Here is a 20,153-nt window from a genome sequence, read left to right as displayed (position 1 = left end):
GCCTCTGATATTGGCTTGCAACTCACCTGGATGACTCTGGGCCAGTGAGAAACTCTCAACCGAAGCTGTATCGAATCACAGGCCGCTACATTGGGACACCTTCACAAGACAGCAGCCAATGAGAGGGTGACATTTGACCGAGTGTAGGTAGAACTATGTAGTTCATCCTAGAGGTCATTGAACCCGTAAATTTTTCCTGTCCCTACGTATTGACTAATGCGGAGATGGACCGGCAGGCGTGACGGACGGAGGGTCGGCACGGGGCAAGTGCTGACATATTCCCGCGAGCGAGTGGTCTCGGAGATGGAGGGGAGGGAGTGCTGACCCGGGGGGGAGGGGGCTGGCCGTCGGCGGCGGCCAGGCCGCTCCACTGGCCCGACGACAGGTGCTCCACGTGCTCGCGGTCCAGCACGCACAGCGACGCCAGCGCCAGCCACAGCGTGGGCGTGCGCAGGCAGTCGGGCGGGCAGCGTCGCGGCTCGTCCAGCCTCGTCAGGTTCAGGATGCTCTCGGCGACCGCGCCCTTCGTCACGTCCGCCCACGCCTCCGACAGCTTGCCCTGCGCCCACCGCACACGCTCGCATGTACGCATGCACGCGTCGATCAAAGACAACATCACTTATTCATTCTTCGAAATGGTTTGAATCCCTAAAGCTAGGATACGAGGAGGGAGGCCATAGCATGGCAAGGATTGAGGAATGGCATTTCATGACATAATAACATAATTATTCAACATCATTAACTTGGCGTTTTATCAGGCCGAACAAAGGTAAAAATTAATGAACACGTGCAACAGGAAAACCGATTAGGTTAACAAGAATTAAAATTGATGATAAACACAGCAAAATTTCAAGTGAACGAGCCATTATCTAGGCCACAAAATATAGAGAACAAGTTACAAGTTACGAGTTACTCCAGCGAAAAAAGTGTGCGGTCCCATTACGGACCATCAAAAGGGGGGCGTCACAAAGGGAATGAGTAACACAAATTTAGAAAAAAATGTCCAAGATGACCAAAACACGATTTTGGTCTCCCTCCTCGTATCCTAACTTTAGGCTTTCAGGTTCTTGCAATGTGGAAGAATGATGATTGATTGAAGATTTCTTTTATCCTCTTTTTCTTTAGGGATACATATTTCTAAAATTTTAACTATGTACTGCCCTTGCATTTGCAGTTTCGCCACAAATATTTTCAACAGATTTTCGTTTGGTAGTAATATTATGCAAATGAAGGTAACTGTTGACACTTGTGCACCTTTTTTTTACCCATGATATTACAAAAAGAGAATATCTGTTGAGAATATTTCTGACAGAAAAATAATTACAAGGATAGTATCAATTTCAAATGTTTGAAACAGCCTTTAAAAAAAAGTAGTGTCGAAAAAACTATAAAATTAACATGGCGTGGTCTTAGAACTGGAATAAAATGGAGTAAAAATATTTACAAATGAAGAGTTTTTTTGATAAGAAACTACGCAATGCAACACAAGCACCTTGGTATGGCTCCAATGGACCTAAACTTAACCCTATCCTTTATTTATTTCCGTTGTATTAGCTTGTGAAAAACTAATACCATTCTAGATGGTAGTGTGTAATCATTACTAAAAAACTTATGTTCATCCAATAAAATCCATAACAGTTCAGGAAACACAAAATTAGTTACAGTTAACTCTCCACAATCTAGTTCAGTGGTTCACAAATTTTTTCAGTCACAGAGCCCTTTTTTAAAGCAAAGGTTTCTTGTAGAGCCCCATGAAATGTTTAGCATTTTATTATATCTATTCTACGAGACATATTAAAAACAATACCTATATGGAAGTATGAATAATAAGGTGTATAATGTAGGCATTAATAAGAAAACAATAGCAAATCAAAGACAATATTACTTATTCATTCTTTGAATCGTTCTTGCAATGTGGAAGATTGATGATTGATTTAAGATGTTTCGAATCTTGCTGATTGCACAGACAAAAAAAAGATGAATACATAAGTAAACAACCATAAAACAAGCAAAAGCACAGAGTTGCGACTGACGGCGGCCATGTCCTTGAGCAGCTGCATGACGTCCTCGGCCAGCCGGCGCGCGATGCAGCCGCGCAGCCACCAGCGCGCGCCGCAGTAGTCGCGCGGGTGGATCGAGGTGGCCAGCGTCACGGTGGTCAGCCCCTTGCCGTCCTTGCCCTTGGCCTTCACCTGGACCGTGAGGGCCTTGGCGATGCAGGCCAGGAACACGTCCAGCACGCCGACGCTGCGACCACACACCGCGCTGCTGCCAACCGGACAACACCTGGCCTCCTGCCAATATCTCAATACTCGCGAATCTATACAAATACAATCGTAAATGTTCGTAAATCTCCAGAAGTTCTTCACCGATTACTTTGAAATTTTGACACAACATTGCATTTGAATACGCCCCATGCCACACATGTGACAGGTAAAAAGGTAGATAAAAATTATAGATCTAGGTAAAAAGCATAGATTTTTAATAATTTCACTGCTATAGAGGGACATTTATAGAGATACAGATATATATAATATATACGTATACAGAGGTGAGAGAGATAGACTGTAACGTTGCAAGACCCCCTGCCCTCTCAGCTAAATATTTTCTTTTAAACTTCTTTTTTGTATATGTAAATATTAATAAGTCAATGTTTTTTGAGTGGTGTATATGTTTTGAAACAGTATAATCAGACGTTATGATGTTATTTTGCACGTGCTAGGTGTTTTAAGAAGGTATTTTGTATTTTAACAGATGTTTTTAATCATTACTATTTTTTTATGTAATTATTCACAAAGAAGTCGATGTACTAGATATTTGCCTGTTTAGGCCTACTTTTTCAGGTTTTTCTCAATAAGTTGAATTTTGTCAAGTAATTTGTATTATGATTGCTGTTCTTAATTTTAATTAACGTGTTACAAAATAATTATAGATCACGGGACTGTGTCTGGGCTGGGGTGATGTGTAAAAAGAGAGAGGCATAAGAGGCCTGTAAGTGTGAGTGAGAAAGAAACAGTGCTTCCCCGCCAACTGAGATAAAAGCTGGGATTCCGCACTGGTCGTGGGAACTGAGTGATAACTGCTGTCTCACGGTGTGGGAGAGAGAACGAGAATGGAAGTCCCCGATTTCGATGTGAAATTGAAAAGAGACAGATCAGGGGAAGCCCAGAGTTCTGTATGTACAAGGTTTTTTCATGTATTGTAACTTGTTCTGTGATTGGCTTGTATCTGTAAGTGTGAATGAAGCGTGCGTGTGATTGGTCGGTGAGGTCATGTGACGTCTACTCCTGCGTGGAGGAGACAGTGGAAGGATTTCACCAGTCGTCCGTCGAACGCTGCACAAGTAGGTCGCGTTCGGTGGCTTCTCGCCAATAATGTAGAAGTTATTGAAGAGATAATGTAACGTTGGTGGTCAGAGCCAGGCCGATTATTAAGTTAACCAAATTTATTTTATTTTCATTCGGACAATAACAAATTAGAAATTGCGGCCAGCTTCGTCGGCGTTTTGGCTCGTGGCGAAAATCGTTTTCGCTGGGTGCGGTCATGTTTAAGGCCGCACTAATTTCGTGTACTTGCAGTAAAAGATTACTGAAGGACGCTATTTTTTTCGTTAATTCTCATCACGTGAACTGCGGGCATTTTTCGACGGGCAGATGTATGTGGAATGAGTGAGCAACCTCTTTTGGAAGTGTTTGGTTTCGTCTGTGCATTCTATTTGAAAAAATAAAAACAAAAAAATTACAATCGGCGTTCAAAATCTGTTTATTTTGTATATAACGAACCGTTACAAGACATAGAGGGAGATATAGATATATATGTAGATAGAGATATAAAGAGAGATATAGAGGTATAGAGATACACATAGTGAGAGAGTGAGAGAGATGCTTTGAATATTTATACTTCCTTCAATAAAATTACAGAAAAAAATGACTTGCAATGCTAGTATTGAATATTTTTTTCTAATGGAATTGGAACATATGGTGAATTTCCCCCCCCCCCCCCCCCCCCTTACTTCACAAGAGTCCAGGAAAAAATTTCTCCAAAATACAGTAAAATAAAAAAAAGAGAGTATTATACACGGAACCATAACAATGAGGTGTAAAATTAAGGAAATTAAAAAAAAAACCTGGCAATGCAATTTCTTAAACCTGTAAACTTTAAGTTTGAAAGTTATTTTCTGGTTATATACATAAAATAGTATATTAATAATAATTTTGAATCACAATTATTATTTGTTAAATATAAAAAAAAGTGTGAATAATGTAGCAGAAAAAAACCTAAATTTCTCAATAAAACATAAGGCTCATAACTCATAAGTCATACCCACAACACCACACTTCCCATTAACAAAAAAAGTCCAGGTTTGACTAAAACTTTTTGACAGAGCACTTTGAGTAGAAGGTAAAGGAGTTTGTGTAAAAAAAAAAGTTATATAGAGTGTATCTCATTAGTAAAAAAACTGTTTTAATACAATGCTTCCCTTAAAACAAAATGTTTTCAAAGTCAAGAAATTACATAGGAGTTATAATGCTAAGAAACCAGTTTGATAATAGATATTATGTCATTATGTCATAAGTGATTTTGTTCCAAGGGTGAAAAAATACTAGTAGTAAAGGATGGTTAGTATAATATCCCAGAATAATAATTAATACTGATGCCAGTAACTTAGTTTTGTGCAAGATGGAGAAAAAAAGCTTAGAAATTACATATTCTTCCAAAATGATAACATGTCTTTTTGTAGTTAGTTTCTAAACCTTTATTTTTCTGTCTTAATTCCTTTAAAAAGTATTACAATACAAAATATTTTTTTTTGGCAAACAAGTGTAACGAGCCCAAAATTAAATTTTACAATCCCTAAAATAAGTATATTTGAGGCTGTATAAAATTCTGTGCAAGTTTATTTGGACTTTTTTTTAAAGATATGTTAAGGAATGACTAAATGAGAAGAAAGTATTTTTAACTTTATTTGAATTTTTTATAGAAATATAAAAATTGTGATTAGTTCTGTAATAGTTTGGTTAATACAAACCTTTTTATTACAAAGTAATAAAATTGTGGTCCCTACAGGTTTGTTATTGTCGAGTTTTAACTCTAGTTTGGTAAATACAAAACAGTGGCGGATCCAGAGGTTCACCTCGGAGGGGGGGGCCACTCCAGGATTTCAGAACAGCCAGAGAAAAAATTACTTAAAATCACAAAATTTTTATTTAATCTACTCACACTACACATAACATCCAATCACCAGATTTCATGACACTACAAGGAATTCATTAATTATATTAAAATATTTATTTTTTTGGTTTCAGAAACAATCATTTTTGTCGGCAATATTAATGTAGCAGAAAACTGGTTTTTCGGGGGAGGGGGGGGGCCCTCTTGACCCTGGTGCCCCCCCCCCCCCCCCCCCCTTGGATCCGCCACTGATACAAAACCTCTTTATTGCAAAGAAGTAACAAAATTATGGTCCCTTCAGGTGTGTACCTACGGTATTATTGATGTTCGACTGTACCTGTGAATATCGAAAGGTTTCTCCAGCTCCGAGGGAGCCTTGTTGGTGGCAGACACGATGCTGAAGTCTGCCGGCGGGAGGCGGTCCACGCTCATCACGCTGCTCAGCACGGCCGGCGATATCTCCGGCAGCATGCGTCGCAGGAGCGAAGTCACCTGACGCATCCACATTCCCGCCCCGTGAGGGGCGTGCAAATGCTGCTAGCCCTTCAATGTGACTAAAGTGAAACCAAAATGAAAAATCTTTCCAAGGTTAATTCGCAAACAAAAATAGTTTTATTTCCGAACAATGAAAATTTCCTTCCTTTTCTAAGGAACATGAAAACAATACGTATTTTGAAATGTGATTTAACTTACTTCACAGTAAATATAGCTTCCTTAAAACTCTGGCAGAAAAAAAATACTTAAAATTGTAATTAAATACAATTTTTAATACAATTATTTTAGATTTAATAACTTAAGATTATGATATTTTATATGTCTGAAATTACAAGTTCTCATTATTTCAATACAGTCATACCTCTCTGAAACGACCCCTCACGGTTCCCAGGAATAGGGTCTTAATAGAGGGGGGGTCATAATAGATGTTTTCCGAAATTTTCAGTTGATTTCACCCCCCCAACCCCCCCCCCCCCCCTTCCCTTTACCAAACCGATACTCGCTAAGAAACCAGCCGTACAATGGCAGGATGATGTCACTCACAATGCTAGACGGCTTTGCTTTAAACCCACTTCAACCTTCATGACAAGTCCGTCGCCCTACAGGCCACCTCTAAAGAAAATATGTCAAAAGACAGTTTATTTTTACTGGTTAGTTTACATGTACGTTTTATGCTTGCCGTAGTTAAATACACTAGAACCCCGCATTTTACGAATACATTCTCGGGAATCGTAAAAAAAAAAAACGGACATTTTGACCAAAATATGAAAATCAGAAAAAAAATAAAAACAAAACAAAATGAAAGATCATTAAAATCTGTTAATTTTAACACACAGCGTATTTTTGTGTCGGCTTGAATACTTCAAATAATGTTCATGTAAGAATAACAAAAAAATAATGGGTCATTTCCTTTAAAAATATGGCAGCGGTAGGTTCTGCAACGATATGCAGCTGGGCGAGCTTAGTGTGTGCCATGGCGGGCTATCTCTTATGGTAAAACCACTTACAGTGTAATTAGTTCGAGGTACACCCACGTGAGTGCATTTGAGCGCTAGTAGTCTGTTTTGTTTTTTGTTGACTGACATTTTTTCCCGCTTAAATGCTTATGAACTGTGCACAGTTTACGTTAGCTTATTCCTGTTGATCGTGTAATTTATATTTAGTGTTTTTGTCGTACTTGCGTTATGTCAATATGTACCACACTAAAAACTGTTGTGTGCCGGGTTGTCAAAACACGACTGAAACCCATCACAGATTTCCTCGTGTTTGTGATGTGGAAATATTTCAGCACTGGAAACGTGTGATTGCTTCGCCGAAATTAGCTCTCATTAGTAATGAGCATATTTACAAAGTACAGGATATGCAACAGTCACTTCAGTGCAGATTGTTAATTCTGTACCAACCCTCCTATTGCCAAGTTCGTAATATCGATTTATGCCCTAGTATTATCTGTTTCTGTTACTAAAAATGTATTCGTTCATGTCGCATGTTTTTTCAACCCCTTTCAAATTGTTCGTATTTTCAAAAATTGTTTCATGTAACAGTTTTAGATACAAATTATAAGATTTATAAACAATTCGAACGGTTTTTATAGTGTGCCTAATGAGGGAGTTATGAATTTTTTTGTTCTTGAACCCCTGTTTTTTTTCTCCCTTTGCAATAAATTTGGTCGTATAAAAAACTGTTTCAGACGAAAGTTGTACACAATAATTCAATGTTTAACAATAAATAAAATTGTATTTAAAATCTTACATAGTTCTGAACTTACGAATTTTTATTTATATTCAAACCCAGTTTTTTAAACCCCTTTCTGCAATGTTTTGAATCATAAAAAAAAATTTTTGATAAAAGTTTCAGATAAAAATTATAAGAATAATCAAAAAATTGAATGGTTTTGATAGGTTGCCTAATGAGGGAGTTATGAATTTTTTTGGTCCAGGAAACCGTTTTTCTACCCCTAGCAATCATGGTTGGTTGTATAATAAAATTAGTTTGGACAAAAAAGAATTGTGTTTTCACAACAATTTATTATATGTTCCATCGGATGTGATATTCATCATATGAGAGTTATTGCAATTTTTCTGTTTTTCGAAAACCCTCCCGGTAAATATGTAGCAGTATTTGTGAAAAAAAAAAATTAAAAATCCGAAAATAATTTTATTATATGCTCTTTAACTTCCTCTTTTCATTAAACCCGGCTGAGATAAGAAATTCCAAATACTTTAGGAGATATCACCGTTCTTATTTTGTAATACAAGACCTGTCCAATCATTCGACCGTTGCCATTTTTTATTTTGCCGAGAGTTTGTGAATGCCTAATTAATTAAAATGGTTGATTGGGTCAGGTCAGGTCAGTTACATTATAAATACTTTCAAACTAAGCGGACATTAAAAATAATATGAATTAATTTTAATGGTTGTTTAGTTTTAAAGTATTTATAATGTAACTGACCTGACCTAACAAACTGGGACAAAGGATGAACAGTAAGAACTCACGTATTTTTTTTTACTAATTAATTGCGCAACAATATTCAAATAACAAATAAAACATTAAAATTCAGTACAATCACTGTTTCTTGATAGAATTTGCGCTTTTATGGCACAGTACATCATATCTTTTATAGTGTAGGTACTAACTGTTTTACTATTCTGCAATGTCAATAAATGGTGAATAATTTTTTGCCAGTTATATGTATATTCCAATAAATAAATTATATTGTATACAGTTGTCTAGTTGCTGATTTATACATTTGGCAATATGTTTGCTCTATGCTGTTGCAAATGTACAATCTCAATGCTTGTTTTTGTAGTCACCAGTATCATATACGTATACCTATTTTTGTTTTAATAAAGTTATTACAATATTTTATCTCAACTAACAATTTACATGCACACATGTGGTGGGTAGTTCAAAATGCACTGTTAAGGCTTGAAATTCAACTCATAATGTTTTTTTTTTTCCTTCTAACAATTTATGTCAATGTTTATTAAAATTTGCAAACAGGACCATTCATTTATGGTGTATACTCGGTAAATGGAATTTATTGTTTGTAAAATTTAATTACTCATTGGCTCTTACAGTTAAGCAAATTCATTGATGGAGTTGGAATGCAAGTCTCAATAGTGAATTTTGAACTGCTCGCCACAGTAGTTTTTTTTGTTTAGTTCGAGGTCCAGCCACCAGGAGCGTTGTAAGCACTGTCAATGTTTGCTCTATGGAAGATATCCATCTATCCCCTCCCTTATCTATGCCCGGCTGGCTGGCGGCAGCGGCTTCATGACTCATAAGCTTACCCCTCCCTCCCCTCGTTAACATTCTTCAAGGCTAGCTCATCCCTCCCAGACACACAAACCATCTAGTGTCCTCCCTTATAACACCCCAACTTCGCTCCCCTTTGAAAAACCTTCAGTGAGAAAATGCTCTTTTCACCCTCTCTTCTCCGGTAAAATTGGGCTATTATGAATGGGGTACTAAAGCGGCGAGGGAGGGGTCAAAATATGTCACTTTTCACACCAAGTTCGAGTTCAGTCATCTCTGGCAAGGAATTTACAAGCTTTCAAACTTAAATATAAATGTATTTTAATAGCAAGGGTCCTATGAAAAGAAATATACAGAATAAAATCAAGCTGCTGTCACCAAACAAAGCATAAAACAGCCCAATGCGTGGTCGCTTCGTTATTGCTCACGCGAGAGGCGAGACGTGGAATGACAGAAGAAAGATAAATGCGGGGGAGACACGGCAGCCAGTGTGTTTCCTGCGTGGGGAATAAGTGGCGTAGCCTTTTTTTTTTATGCTGGGTGAAGCAACCTTTTTCTGTCAACCCACGGTAAAAGATAATTGCTTGAGCTGTCAAAATAAACATCGCTGCGGCAGTTGAAACAAGTCGAGGCGGGCGTGCATCCGGTCGGTCGCTGTGTATATCTACTCGAAAAACATAACATCTCAATTCATAACAACATTCCTTATAACCTACACGTATTGCCGGATGTTTTCAGCCTAATCCATGCAAGTTCTTTAGCCACGTTTTGAATGAAAACTGGCCGGCCAGTTTTGTGCCCTGTTTTGCCGACACATAAAGAAAGCTTTTATCAATTTGCTGAAAGTTTTAATATATTTTTACTCTCCTCGTTAAAATGAAGCGGATAAAGTGATCGTTAACAAGTACAAGCAGCATCCGAGATCGGCCGCACCGCACGGTACGGGGAGAGGGTGAGCAAGGGCGAGCGAGCGGCCGACTGCATGTTCACACGCTGCGGCCGGAGGGTTTTTCCTGCATTTAAGGGACGTGGAATGGGGGTTGTTAAGCGCTGACAGCGGTCGACAGGAAGTGGTATCTATTTTTAGATATGCGCTGCCTACGGCTGTACAGCACTGGGCAAGAGAAACGCAGTAACACGCTACTCACCACAAGAAACTTATTTTCTGTCCGATTTTCGGCAATTTTTTCACGGTTCCTCGAAATCGAGTTGTAATAGAGATGTGGTCGCAATAAATGGGGTCGCAACAAAAAGGTTTTACTGTATGAGTTTGACCATACTGAAATTGTAATTAATTTTGAAGTAATTTTTAATTGTGAGTTATTTAAGGTGTATTTTCACTCAAGTTCATCTTACAATATAGGTAACATTCACGTGTCTTACGTCTAAAGTCATGTTATATTATAAATACTTCATTTATACCGAGTTTTCCTTACATTTGAGCCGTATCTGCAGTTATAGAAAAGAAAAAGTGCACAAGAACACCCAAAAAAAAAAAAAAACACCCGTGCACACACACACACACACACAGATATATATAATACATATATACATATATACATATATTTTAATTTGGGTGTTCTTGTGCACTTTTTCTTTTCTATAACGGCTCAAATGTAAAGAAAACTCGGTAGAAATGGAGTATTTATAATATAACATGACTTTAGACGTAAGACACGTGAATGTTACTTTTATACACACACACACATTTGTAAATGAGTTTCCATATTTTCAATTTGCGACAACATTTTAGGACCACCTACGTCTGGTATATCTACTTTATGACTTTAAGTCGCAATGTCGCAACACTGTAATGAACACACTGGTTTTGTGCACATTTTTAGGGCTGTCTGGGCATGCACAATACGTAGTTAAATAATCTTTTATGAAATTTTTAACATTAGGACGAACGTACGGTGTCTCATAATCGTCACCTGCAAGAATCAAGTTGCAGAGGTACATTTACATTGGTAGCACTGCAGTCACAGACAACACTATAGTATGAACTCCTGTGCAAAGAACACTAGCACAGACAATATTTTCCTGATGTTTGTCGGCATGCATAAAACCTATCATACTTCAGGAAAACTATATTGGTTTGCTGCTAACAGCCGTTCGATGCTTTGCAATATCCAATAGCTTGCTGCTGTTAGGAGTCAAGAATAATATGGATATTATTATAATGTAAATTTTGTTAGTTCTGTCAAAAGATTTCAGATGGGCAAATTATTATTTTTTTTCCCCCCCAATTACAAATTTTTAAAATTCTTATTGTCTTATGGTATACCATTTTGGAATTCACAAGCCACTTGTGCGCTTGAGGTTGTTTTAAATTTGAATTGGTCCTACTATCCTGATCGACTAATAATTTTAAATTATTATTATTATTGATTTTTTTGTTGAATACACAAACAATGTGTGAATAATATAGCAGGAAAATAAATCTAATTCACTCAATAAAACATCTTAGCCTCATACATTCACGAACGTGCACTATCAGACGACGGACGAACACTGGGAAGACAACCGTCGCACCTATCCGTCTTACCATCATGGCCGACTAATAATTAAAAATAATTATTATTGATTATTTGTTGAATCTCTAATTTTCTCAATAAATCATCACAGCCTCGTACATTCACGAACGTGGACTATCAGACGACGGACGAACACTGGGAAGACGCTGTCGCACCTGTCTGTGCACGCGCGCGGAGCCGGTGTGCAGCAGGCTGAGCAGGTCGCGCAGCAGGCCCGCCTGGTGCGCCAGGTAGGCGCGCCCCACGCCGCTGCCGCTCAGCGCCAGCACCATGGACAGCATCTCGAAGCAGTAGGCGTCGGCCCGCTTGCCCCCCGCCGCCTCCGGGCCGCCCCCTGCCGCTCCTCCGGCCTGCCCCGAGCACAGCAGCGCCTCCCACTCCTCGCGCACCCGCGCCGCCTCCGCGCGGATCGCCTGCACGATGTGCACGCACACCTGGGGAACACGCACGCACGCGCGCTGCTTGTTCCCGGGCCGCCACTCTACCTGTACCTGTACCTGTACCTGTACCTATACCTGTTCCTGTACCTGTACATGTACCTGTACCTGTTCCTGTACCTGTACCTGTACCTGTTCCTGTACCTGTTCCTGAACCTGTTCCTGTACCTGTTCCTTTACCTGTACATGTACCTGTAACTGTACCTGTGCCTGTTTCTTTACCTGTACCTGTACCTGTTCCTGTAGCTGTTCCTTTACCTGTTCCTGTACCTGTACCTGTACCTGTTCCTTTACCTGTACCTGTTCTTGTACCTGTTCCTGTAGCTGTTCCTTTACCTGTACCTGTTCCTGTAACTGTTCCTGTACCTGTTCCTGTACCTGTACCTGTACCTGTTCCTGTACCTGTTCCTGTAACTGAGTTAGCGTGTGGACCGCAGAACATCTCCAATGACCAGAGACAAGATACATGACTTGATGTAAGCTTTTGAACACACGCCATTGCTAAGCACATGTATGTCTGTATAAGAAAACTACAAAAAAAACCCAAAAGACAAAAAACACAAACTAAGCAAAATAAATTGCTGTTTTTCAACAGGATATAAACACCGCATAATATCCCATAACAGGAATATGGTCTCAACAAACAAAGAAAAACAAAGAAAAATGGACTAACAGAACGAAAAAAAAAAAAAAAAATCCACAAATGATGACAGCTGTTATGGAATATTATGCAGTGTTTATATCCTGACAACAGCAATTTTTTTTGCTTAATTCGTGTTTTTTGTCATTTGTGTTATTTGTAGTTTTCTTCTACAGACATGCATGTGAATAGCAATGGCGTATGTCCAAAAGTTTACATCATGTCATGCACTTTATAAGACAGAGGATTTCGGTGTTACCTTTTTTTTATTTTTTATAAAAGCTTGTTTTGTAATACTTACTCCACCAAAATAGTGGTAAAATTTATGTGCTAAATTTTTACAATAAAATAATTTGTAAAAAAAATTGGTCTGAAAAAAATACATTCAGAACAGTAACATTAAATTAGCAAGCAATCGCGGTTTAAAAGAAATTCAATAAAAAACGCACAACAAAACAAATCAAATAATTTTTTTTTCGCTTTCGTACAAATTTCTGTCCGGAAATAATGACATTTCTATAATTTGAAACATTAAAAGATAACTTTTTTTTTCAATGATTTGAATTAGGTTCTGGTTAAACGCTCCTTAATTCCACGATATAGCTTGCGTTGCGGTGCTGTGTGGTGTAATGACCTGAGAAATCCTCGTGCGTCTAGTCATTTCCCCTCGGAAATAAGATCCTGGCGCGAGCCGCGGCTGGCCGGAGCTCACCTGCTTCTGCAGGTGCGTCAGCTTGCTGCGGCTGAAGAGGATCCCCACCATGTGCTCCTTGAGGTCCGTTTCCTCGCCCTCCCCCCCGGCGCCCCCCGCCTCCGCGGGCTGCTCCCCCACGATCAGCTTGCCGAACACCTGCGACAAGACACAACCCCCTCCACTCCACCTCCCCTGCCGTCCTGCGCCCTCCACCCCGACCATCCCTCGAGAATAGTCCAGGCACAATAAATTATTCTGTTGGTTGGTTCAATTCTTACAGTTCAGCCCCTATTGTCCAGAATTCGCGGGTGCGCGGGAAAAAGGGGATATGTCAAAATTTCATTGTAAATGACTTATCCCCTTTTTCACGCACGAAAAGCGTCAGTTTGTGATGTAACTCCAAATGTTCAGTGCCATAGAATAATACACAAGGCTGCTAGACTTAACCCATTTGGACCATTTTGTAGAGCTTGTTCTCCTGTATTCCACACCATAAACAACATTTGACTTATCCCCTTATTCCAGCGCACCCGTGAATTATCTCCAGAAAAAACTGTAATTTGCAAACCCTAACGTTTAATTTGATCACTAATTACATTTACTTCATAAGTTCAAAGTACGGCAGTAAAAAAACACATTTTTAGTTTTAAGTTGAGGTACAAAATATGCATTAACTTTTAATCACGTGGCCCAAAATTCGCCGACTGTACTTCGCGTGCACTAAAGTGGTTTGCTGCCAAGTCGGAAACATACGAACATTAAAATGCCCAAATTCATCCATTACTTTTGATCAGTCTTTATTATGACGTTTTTAAGGATTTAAGTATTTTTAAGGTCCCTTATTCAATTAAAGACAAATTAAGGACCTTTGAAGGATGTTAAGGAGGCGTACAAATCCTGAACTCTAACCTTTCATTAAGCATTAAAAAAAAATCAAAGTGTTAAGGGTAGTTTACTGTGAGCTGTTTTTGTTCACTTTGGGCACGCTTCATGATTTGCCAGTGCAAAAGATGCAGCTTATATTATTTGCTGGCATCTAAAAGAACGAAAGACACCTTTATCGTGTCTGTGAGTCGATCAGCTATAGCATACAAATGAACTACCTGTAATTGAACCACTGAAAATGGCATACAAAGTTGAACCAGAAAACAGACGCATCCAAGACAATTAAAGGAAATTCAAGGCAGTACAATCCATTGCCTGTATAGTAAGGCTCTGTCCTACTATTTTACATTCAATAATTTAAACGAAAACTACATGTTTGTTGGAATTCCATTTGTATGCAACTGTGCATTCCTTTGTGCACTCCAGCTGATTTTGACTTATCTTTTGGCCGAAAGTAAGCCACCATTGGGCCTGGGAAAAAAAGGCCAGAACCTGTCAATATATAAGACTAATTATTGTTATAGACAACGTGTGCAAGCAGTTCAGTCAAACATTTCTGAGCCCAAAGTAGAAAGGCCTTTTTCCGACATAAATGTCCAAAATATGAGTCTTAACAGTTGTTGTTGAGGTTATAAAATCTCAAAATACTTTGCACGTCCAAGTTTCAATTAAGTAGGTTCTTTATATTTATTGATGAGTGCATTTAAAAATTTTCTTTGTCAAAACACTATGTACTTTCCATTCAATAAATTTTAACCAAAAAACATGTTTCTGGTAATTTAATTTAAACGTGCATGTCTGTTCACACCAGCTGGTTTTGATAGTTCTGTAAGCAAAACGTAACTCAGTGGTGGCCTTGCGTACAGAAGACAAGACGATTTGTCAGTATCATATTACTAGTCTATAGACCATAAATCATCTCATGAGTCTAGGGCCCGCGTCTAGGGGTAGGTATCTTCCAAGAAAATTCTGAACAATCATTTCAGTTTGCAATGACGTATGGCCAGGTGCCAGCCGTTTCTATTTTTGTAATTGGCGTCCGTCTGCAAGAGAAGTCGTTGCCTTATTTGGCTGGGCCATTTAGAAAGCATATGCTTCTGCACACCACAGAACTGCTGCGATTGGTGGGAATACAGTAGATGTACACCTGAAAGAAACTCAACCAATCATGAAACACAGAAGATGCTACAGAATTTTAACACACAAGTCTCAAAATCTTTTCGCCAAAAATTTATGCTCCTGCTCATATGATATGAAATTAAAATCGTTAACAAAACTGACAGTGACAAACTTAATAAAGCCAAAATAAATTATTCAGTCAAGAAAGTATAACAATAATTATGTAAATTTAATTTCCCTTCTTAGTTCTCTATCAACCATAAATTAAATATCAGATGCATTATGGTACTTGTTTGTAACTCCTATAAATATATCCTCAACTAAAACATCTATTGGAAATAACTGGGATTAAAATTCCATGTTTCAAGTCATTACCAAAAGTTACTATGTCCTTTAAATAGCATAATTATATAATACATAGATGGACATAAAGACTCATCACACATTTTAATCTCCTTTCACTAACACAATATATCCATATGCTTTTGTAAGCATGTTCTATCTCGTTTGTCTATTGTTGTCCAGTAGTTAGTCTGTTTAACAGTCATATCCTTGCATATGTTTTAATTCATGTTTTTATTACTGTCCTTTTCAGCAGTTGGTAGGCATGTTACATTACCAAATAAATAAATAAAAAGGATGCATGTATGGATGAACACGCATAATAAGTTATACTTACTTGGCCTGATAAAATAAAGCACTGCACTTGTCATATTGAAGAAACCCAACAAATATGAATATCATCGATGCTACGTATGTTTAAACACAAATTTCTTTACCAACAAATTAATGCTTGAAGAAAAATAAATTGCAGAAAAACTGTGACAAAGATTTCAGCATAAAAAAAAACAGAAATACAATAAGTACTAGTATTTGTAGCTATAAGTACTGTGTGTCTGTGAATCTGTGCATCTGTGTGTGGGTGTGTGTGTGTATAAAGCTCATAAAATTCATGCAAGTAATTATTGTTATAGAGAACACCAGTTTAATTAAAAATTGTAAATTCCCAAATGGCGCACAGTTCAAATCTTGTGTGAATTTTGGGAGACTCTTTAGATATAAGTAAGAGACCCGGAAATTTCGCGGATTCATTTAGTCGCAAGCTAGAATGCAAACCTCCACACTCTCGCACTGTGTTCATGATTGTACCGCAGTTATCTGGACACGCCCCTCTACGACCGTGATCCCAACGATGCCCAGCTAGGAGAGAAGTAAGCGAATCAGGTAGTGCCAAATAACAAGGATAAAAATGTTCTCGCTAAGAAATCAACCAATTGGGAAAGTAAACATGGGTCGAGCACACCTATAACTTTCAATTCTATCATGAGGCCAGAAGAATCCGCAAAATTTCCGGGTCTCTATATCGATGGCTTAGAACGAAAACCTCGTATCTCAATTTCTGGACGAAAATACGTTTTAAATGTTTTTGGCTGGAAAACCTCGACTCTCACAAAATGTTTGGCTGAAAGAAATAAAATGTGCATTTTACTGCTTTCTATCGGGAAAAAAAGAAACCACGTATATCAGTAGCACGGTTTTTTTTGTCTCTGCTGTAAAATTTGCAATTTATGAGATACAAGGTTTTCATTCTAAGCCATCGATATATAAGCTTTTTTCTTAATTTTGTTTTTCGTACACGTACGTTTGAAAATAAACCATGATGCAACAAACAGATGCAACGCGCGGGACGCACCTGCGAGGTGATGAGCCGGAAGACACGGAGCGTCTCCGCCTCGCAGTTGCGGTGCTGCACGGTGGCGCTGCCGTGCTGGCGGCCCAGGCGCGTGCTCTCCCCCTCCACCTCGCCCAGCACGCGTATCTGCCTCAGCCGCAGCGAGTTGTCCGGCCCCTTCAGCTCCAGCCGCACCGCCGCGTGGCGCGTGTCTGCCCGCAGAGCACAGAGCCGCACTACTAACAACGCTACATCACTGAATAAGAGTGGGAGGAGGTTGGAGGCTTATCCTCTATACTCCAGCGGCACCGCCGAGTGGCGAGTGTCTGCCCGCAGAGCACAGTGCTACGACACACCTGTAGCACACGTGCCGGCCGGCCTCGCTGCGACGTCAGCGCAAATACCGGGACAGCGCTTCGGAGCGAGGCTGGCCACCGTTGCGATAAGCGAACGGGGTCGAGACGGGGTGGGAACGAGGACTGTCGACGATGCCGTGGACCCGACGTCTCAAATACGGCAGCCACGCCCGAAAGGGGTCTTTCTGGGGGTGGCCGTGCCGAGACGGAGCCCGGTGCGCATCAGCGTGACTCTCGCCGCCGCTTCCCGCCTCGCCGAGAGGTCTGCCGCGAGCACGTACCAAGACAGGTGTGATAGCGAGGCACGCAGATCGACTTCAGTATATTTTATAGAATTTTTAACTCAATGGGTGACGGCGCGACGACTATTGCGATAGATTGTAGCGATTTGAAGTGGAACTAAAGTTAAACGTCGAGACCCTTATTTTATGACCTCTCGTTCCCTTCAAGTCCCCCAAGTAAAGGCAGTAAGACCTTCAATAAGGGAACTGGACTTAACAATGAGCGCGCGTCTCCTCTTGTTCGCACGCTCAGTCGCATGGTCACGCACGGCAACTCACGGGGGAGAAGAGCTGGTTTTACATACCCTTTCCCCAGCAGTGGGCGCTCAACTCAAAAACAATATAAACACTTCTAAAACACTTGCAATTTCTGTTCAGATTTTTTTCGTTAGGAAACATATTTTTGTATGGTTACATTTCTTTTTAAAAGTTGTCAGACTACTTAAATTTTTTATAGTGGAAAAAACAAGAAGTAGAGAATTTTTTTTTTGTTAATTTGCTAATCATATTGTAACTTTGATAATTTATAATTTTTTGTAAGGCAGTTTTAAGTTTGGTTTTAATTACATGAAAGGCTGCGTAAAAAAAGGTTAGGAACTATTGTGGACTGTTTTTAAAAATATGTTAACTTATCTGAGCAACAATAGCGTACGTCTATTGTCCGCTAGATGGCGGGGGGGGGGGGGGGGGGGGGGGGGGGGAGGTTGCGACGTCAGAGTGTGGGTGGAGTCGAGGAGTGGAGTTGGAACTGGACAGCCAATGAGAGCCTTCGAGCCTTCTAGTGAATGTTGTATTAGTTATTACTGAACGAATTCTAATGAAGTATTTACTAGGAATTAAATTTGCATGCACACAAATCATGATGTTAATCTTTGATATAATTAATAGAACTAAAATAATAAAAGGACTGGAGTAATATTACAATAAGTATGGTTGATAAAACAATAATTCAATCAAAAAAAAAATTAAATAAATAATAAGTATTCAGTATTAATATAAACACATGTATAAAATTAGTTATTTATTTGATTATTTGTAAAATAATCTAGATGAATTTTAATTAATAATAAAAATCTTATCGTAGTTACTCCCTAGCCCTGCACTAAGGAAAAGCAAAAGTCCTGACTGCGCTATGGTTGTATCTGAACCACTGATATCACGGGATCCCAAAGGACTCGGGGACTGCAAAACCAACATAAGCAGTCTTCATCGGTGCGATGCCCGAACGCAGAAGTTAATTATTGTAAAATTTTACTTTTAAATGGCTATTCAAACAAAGAGAAACAATGCTAAGAGAAAGTGTTTTAAAGAACTATTACTGCTTGGAAGTTCTATAGATGACAAAAAATTAACCATGAAAAGCATTTTGTACTGTAAGACTGAAAAGAATATCTAGTAGGAAAAATATATATAAAAAAGGGGGTTGTCTCTAAAGTCGGTTTACGGACGATCATTTTACGTGATAGCGTCATAAAAAACATTGATGAAAAATTGCATTTTTTTAATTTTCAAATATTATTTACAGTTTTTGCAAATTTAATTTAAAAAATTTGTTTAAATATAATTACGAACAATTAGTTAAAAAGCCCGCCTTAACCTGTTTGATATTATAGAAGATTATCTCGCACGGTGGTTGGCCGGTTCTTGCACGCTCGGCTCAGGCGGAACGTGACAATTTTTCGTGCGTGCAGCCGGCGTTCATCGATTTATAAGACGTTATCATGTCAAAAAAAAAAAAAAGATGTTTTCATTTGAAACAACGCTGAGTACGCACAATGAGTGAAGACTTGCGAGACTCACCCAGCACCGGGCAGCTGACCCAGCCCGTCGACCTGTTCTCCACCTCCACCTGCCGCAATCGGTACAACTCGTCGATGTTGGGGCCCGACTGGAATGTCACACTCGACACCTTGTTCTGCAACACAGGAACATTGGCATGTACCACATTCACCCGAAAATAACGCGACTTGAAGAAATCACAATTTGAGTACAACAGACCTTGAGAATTATATAAATTATTAAATTCATTCCACTTTTACTAGACACTTTCTGGTGCCACTTTAGTCAGTAGAGTGATTGACATGGTCTCTTTCGAAACAGAAAGCTGCAGTTAGAAAAAAATGTTTTTATTTATTTATTTATTTATTTATGAATTTAGTTCAGAAGTGGATGTTCTGAAAGAAGAGAATGTGATAGTATAGGTGGTCATCTGGGAGGATGAAAGAGCCAGCAGACACAGCGAAGAGAAGCAAAGGAACCCTGAACTAACTCCACTTGCTACCTCTTCTTCATCCTGCATCTCTCATCTGTAGAGACCTGCAAAATTCGCGGTTTCGATAGGCTTCAGGATAGACTGCACATACCCCTGTACACTCGGGCAAAAAACGCAAGTTCATTGGCTGCCGATTTGTAAGTCGTCTTGGCTGGTTTGTCTGTGATTCGATCCTTCTTTGGTTGAGGGTTTATAACTGGATGAGATTCGCCCAGATGAACAGTAAGCCAATAGCAAAATTATCTAAGAGGTATATGTGTTTGAATTCTAGCCTATCACCGAATGAATCCGCAAATTTTGCAGGTCTCTACTCATTTGTCACGCCCGTGCAGAA

General features: G+C 39.1%; 1 protein-coding gene across 4 annotated transcripts in view; it reads right to left on the bottom strand.

Annotated features, from left to right (window-relative positions):
- The window catches only part of LOC134538847 (E3 ubiquitin-protein ligase MYCBP2), a 455,666-nt gene that overhangs the window by 21,037 nt on the left and 414,476 nt on the right, over positions 1–20,153 (bottom strand). For all 4 annotated transcript variants that reach the window (XM_063380393.1, XM_063380394.1, XM_063380396.1 and 1 more), the window contains 7 exons: positions 19,348–19,462; positions 16,932–17,122; positions 13,253–13,390; positions 11,619–11,897; positions 5,510–5,664; positions 2,034–2,247; positions 326–559 (listed from right to left, as the gene is read on the bottom strand). In XM_063380393.1, the coding sequence (XP_063236463.1) occupies positions 326–559; positions 2,034–2,247; positions 5,510–5,664; positions 11,619–11,897; positions 13,253–13,390; positions 16,932–17,122; positions 19,348–19,462 (1,326 nt within the window). The remainder of the gene's footprint in view (positions 1–325; positions 560–2,033; positions 2,248–5,509; positions 5,665–11,618; positions 11,898–13,252; positions 13,391–16,931; positions 17,123–19,347; positions 19,463–20,153) is intronic.

The sequence above is a fragment of the Bacillus rossius genome, chromosome 14 (assembly GCF_032445375.1).
Source record: "Bacillus rossius redtenbacheri isolate Brsri chromosome 14, Brsri_v3, whole genome shotgun sequence".
NCBI lineage: Eukaryota > Metazoa > Arthropoda > Insecta > Phasmatodea > Bacillidae > Bacillus > Bacillus rossius.
This window is presented reverse-complemented; position numbering and strand designations above follow the sequence as displayed.